Here is a 3,677-nt window from a genome sequence, read left to right as displayed (position 1 = left end):
GTGTGTGTGTATATATATATATATATATATATATATATATAAAATTCAATATGTTTTAAAATACATTCAATAATGTATTTTAAAAATCTAGCTATGAAATTAGGAGGCAGATATTGTATTGGCATTGTGGTGTAAATAGTCATGCCTGAAAGAATAAAAAAATACACAAATACCATAATTCTCCCAACACGTACAGTATTTTGGAGACAAATTAAATAAACTAGTAATGTGACTGAGAAACGTTTTTGTTTTTCTATGATTTTATAAGACCCATACATGCATCATCCTATTGACTATTTAAAGCTTGATGCTTGGAACCTGATAGGAGACAGACAACTTATCAACTACAACAGATCAATACACAGGAGTAGTTGTGGCCTACTACGTCCCGAGCATAGACTGTGGTCACGAGCAACTTACACATGTGCAATATAATAATAACATACACGTTCAAGGTCAACAAAGTCAACATTTATTTTGTGTTAATGAACGTAACGTTACGTGTGTTTGGTGTGGCTGCAGATGTTGACGCTCCGTCAGTATAGTCCGGCAGATGCTGGTACTCGTATCTACACTCGGGGCAGTAATATGGTCCGGTCTGAGATCCGCTCCACAACTCTCTGATACAAACCCGACAGAAGCTGTGAGAGCAGGCCAGCGTCACCTGCTCCCGACACTCCTCATAACACAGAGGACATTTCAGAGGTTTGCCATTAGATGCGCCCATCTTTAAAGTGTTATTTACACTTACAGCAGACGCCTCACGATCGAACAAACGAAACTGATCTAACACAGAGTGGGCGGAGCCTCACCTTTTGAATCAGGCAAACACAATATTTACTCTGCTGCTCTTAAAGCGACAGTGCACAATATATTCTGTGCAAGATGGCATCATTTTATCTCTCTATCTGTCTACTCTTAAAGCGACAGTGCACAATATTATATCTTAGTAACATTCTGTTTCTACAGAATAAAAGTACAATAATTTGTGTCCTAAACTTTATGCAAATATGCTTCAAATAAGGCAAGATTCAATACATTACTAACACAACATTCATAACGCAATAATTTGGCAGAATTTTTTAATTAGAAGGTTTATTAGAAATAAACTGAATGTCCACAAAATAAAAATACCACAGGCTCATTGGGTAAAGTTTCATTTGTTTCATGTGGGTAATCATTGGATTATCATGACATCATCATTATGGGCAGGTAAAGTCTAATGTACGATATGCATTCTCAGAAGACACAAATTGACTTGTTGCATAATGGATTCATAGGTTAACGTTTATCTCTCTATAAACATAACAATGATTTACTTCACAAACAAGCACACACACACACGCTTAAAGAGTGTGTTGAAGCACTTTTATTACTAAAAGTTGAACAATAGACCATAAGAGCAAATTTAATAAAATGATTAAATAAAAGTAAAACAATACAACATAAAGGCAAAGTTATCCATATTACTGTCAATCACATTCTTCCTCCTCCCTGATATTGGTTACTGGTTTATTTATAATAGCCCTTGGTGTTGTATTCTGATGTATTCACATAGGAAGTCCTCTCTACAAACACAGGGATCAATGTTCAGTGTGTGGACACTTGAACTTGAAAAGAGAGGAAAGGCAAAAGTGAAATGGCCTCCTGCCCATCACTACCAAAATCAAACATTGTTGATCAGGCTGGTCATCATCCAGCAACTCAATATGCAGGAGCATTGCGGATTGCACAGCAGAGGACCATGGTGAAGATCATCTCAAAAACCTAGACACACAGCAGAGAGAAATTACACACCCAGCTGTCTTTAGTTATTCCTAGCACAAGTCTGTAATTTGTGCATTTCTGTGCATGTGTGTGTTCATTCTCACCATAATGACAGCAATCACTAGGGCGGCCAATCCAATGACATGGAGTTTCTCAGTGAACAGGTCCCTTAGCTTCGTGTGGCAACTCTGAAGCGCACCACATCAATACATTATCCACAATCAAACAGACTGTCAGCTATCAAAATATCCCTTTTTATAAGATTGTTTGTTTTGGTTATAATTTAGTGTAATTCCAACTAAACTAATTTTACATTTATGTATATGAATTGCATTTAAAATTTATATGCATTTGGATTGCACAGTTTTAAAATAAACAAACTATAAATGTGTGATGCATACATAAATGAAACAGGTAAGATTTTTGCACTCAGAAAAATATCATGGCATAGCTTATTATTAAAGGGTTAGTTCACCCAAAATTGCAAATTCTGTCATTAATTACTCACCCTCATGTCGTTCCAAACCAGTAAGACCTTCATTCATTTTCAGAACACAAATTAAGATATTTTTGATAAAATCTGAGAGCTCTCTGACCCTCCGTAGACAGCAATGCAACTGTAAATGCAACTGTAAATATTTTGTAGGCTAATTTTCATTTTTGGGTGAACTAAACCTTTAAGGATCTTTTCATAAGAATCAACTGAAAAGTGAAGAGTTCTAGAGGAGTTAAAACCATAACAGTCCATCAAAATATGCTTTAGAGAAACTTGACTCTTTCATAGAAATATACTGATGTGTTTACATTCTTGCCTTAAGATCAGGCTGAATTGAAATTAGTTCTCTATCATGGTCTGAAGATACCTGGGAGATGAGCGGGTCAAGTGGGAATGTCTTTTTGGGACAAAGAGAGGCCTGGACAACTGTGAAAAGTTGATTTTCATCCCCTTTACCACAGCAATCCAGCTAGATATTGAGAGAGAGAGCAAAAAAAAAAAAAAAAAAAAAATAATAATAATAAGCGATGGGGATTATTAGCTGTCCAAAATGAAGGATTTTGATGAAGGAATAGATTTTGGCAACTCACTGAGTCATGGAAGACCTCCAGAACTTTGGAAGCTGCCTGTCTGGATGTTGTGTCCACGGGATCCACAGCTTTAATGTATGCAGCATCATAGAAGTTAATGAGCTCAGTGGAGATCTGGACAGACAGAAAGTGAGAGAGTGACAGCCTTAAAATGAAGTCTTAATCTACAGATTTTCTGAGTGTACGTCTACAGAATGTTTAGCCGTACCGTGTCCCTGTTAATAAACCCCCATATTCCTGCTGCCACCTCACAGGCGAAGAGGATCACCAAACATGTGAAGAACTGAGCAAGAAAAAGAGATAAACTGTGTGATGAAGAAAGAAATACTGGAATAAGAAGAACGTTTAAGGTAAGGCTGTGTGTAGAACAAAAGATGAAACAACTCTTCAAATCACTTTTTCATGTTAAACACAGAGCTTAGTTAAAAAAACAAACAAACATGCCTAACACCCATAGATTCCACATGGATATTAGCTTTAGCGAATTAGCTTTCTGGGCTGGCCTACAAATTGACATCATGATGACTACTCTTGTGAAAAAAAGTATGCTTAATTGTGTTGAATTTGCAGTTTAGGTGTACATTAAAACTTTTAAGTAAGTTTTTAAAAACTGTACTTGCAGATAAGATAATATTAATGAAATAAAAAGCCACTAGGTGTGCTTACACTTTCAAAGTTAATATACTTTATATGTGTCAGTTCAGAAATGTACAACTTCATCATTACATGTGTAATTACAAAACTATTTATAATTACAAATACAATTAAATATTTGACATACAAGTTTCAATAGGAATTGTTTTAATACCATAAGTCAGTACGTT

At 35.7% G+C, this 3,677-nt stretch overlaps 2 protein-coding genes across 2 annotated transcripts in view; both read right to left on the bottom strand.

Annotated features, from left to right (window-relative positions):
* The window catches only part of LOC107691159 (E3 ubiquitin/ISG15 ligase TRIM25-like), a 7,649-nt gene extending 6,853 nt beyond the window's left edge, over window positions 1-796 (bottom strand). Inside the window, exon 1 of the mRNA XM_016489642.1 lies at window positions 502-796. Coding sequence (XP_016345128.1) covers window positions 502-727 — 226 coding nt within the window. The 5' untranslated portion in view covers window positions 728-796. The remainder of the gene's footprint in view (window positions 1-501) is intronic.
* A 323-nt stretch (window positions 797-1,119) lies between these two features.
* Window positions 1,120-3,677, bottom strand: part of LOC107691158 (CD81 antigen-like) — a 13,087-nt gene continuing 10,529 nt past the window's right edge. Inside the window, exons 4-8 of the mRNA XM_016489641.1 lie at window positions 3,062-3,136; window positions 2,854-2,967; window positions 2,631-2,732; window positions 1,872-1,955; window positions 1,120-1,767 (exon numbers count right to left, since the gene is read on the bottom strand). Of these exons, the coding sequence (XP_016345127.1) occupies window positions 1,705-1,767; window positions 1,872-1,955; window positions 2,631-2,732; window positions 2,854-2,967; window positions 3,062-3,136 (438 nt within the window). The 3' untranslated portion in view covers window positions 1,120-1,704. The remainder of the gene's footprint in view (window positions 1,768-1,871; window positions 1,956-2,630; window positions 2,733-2,853; window positions 2,968-3,061; window positions 3,137-3,677) is intronic.

This window comes from Sinocyclocheilus anshuiensis, unplaced genomic scaffold (assembly GCF_001515605.1).
Source record: "Sinocyclocheilus anshuiensis isolate Anshui unplaced genomic scaffold, SAMN03320099.WGS_v1.1 scaffold2, whole genome shotgun sequence".
Classification (NCBI taxonomy): domain Eukaryota; kingdom Metazoa; phylum Chordata; class Actinopteri; order Cypriniformes; family Cyprinidae; genus Sinocyclocheilus; species Sinocyclocheilus anshuiensis.
The sequence above is the reverse complement of the archived record's forward strand: the minus strand, read 5'-3'. Positions and strand labels throughout refer to the sequence as shown.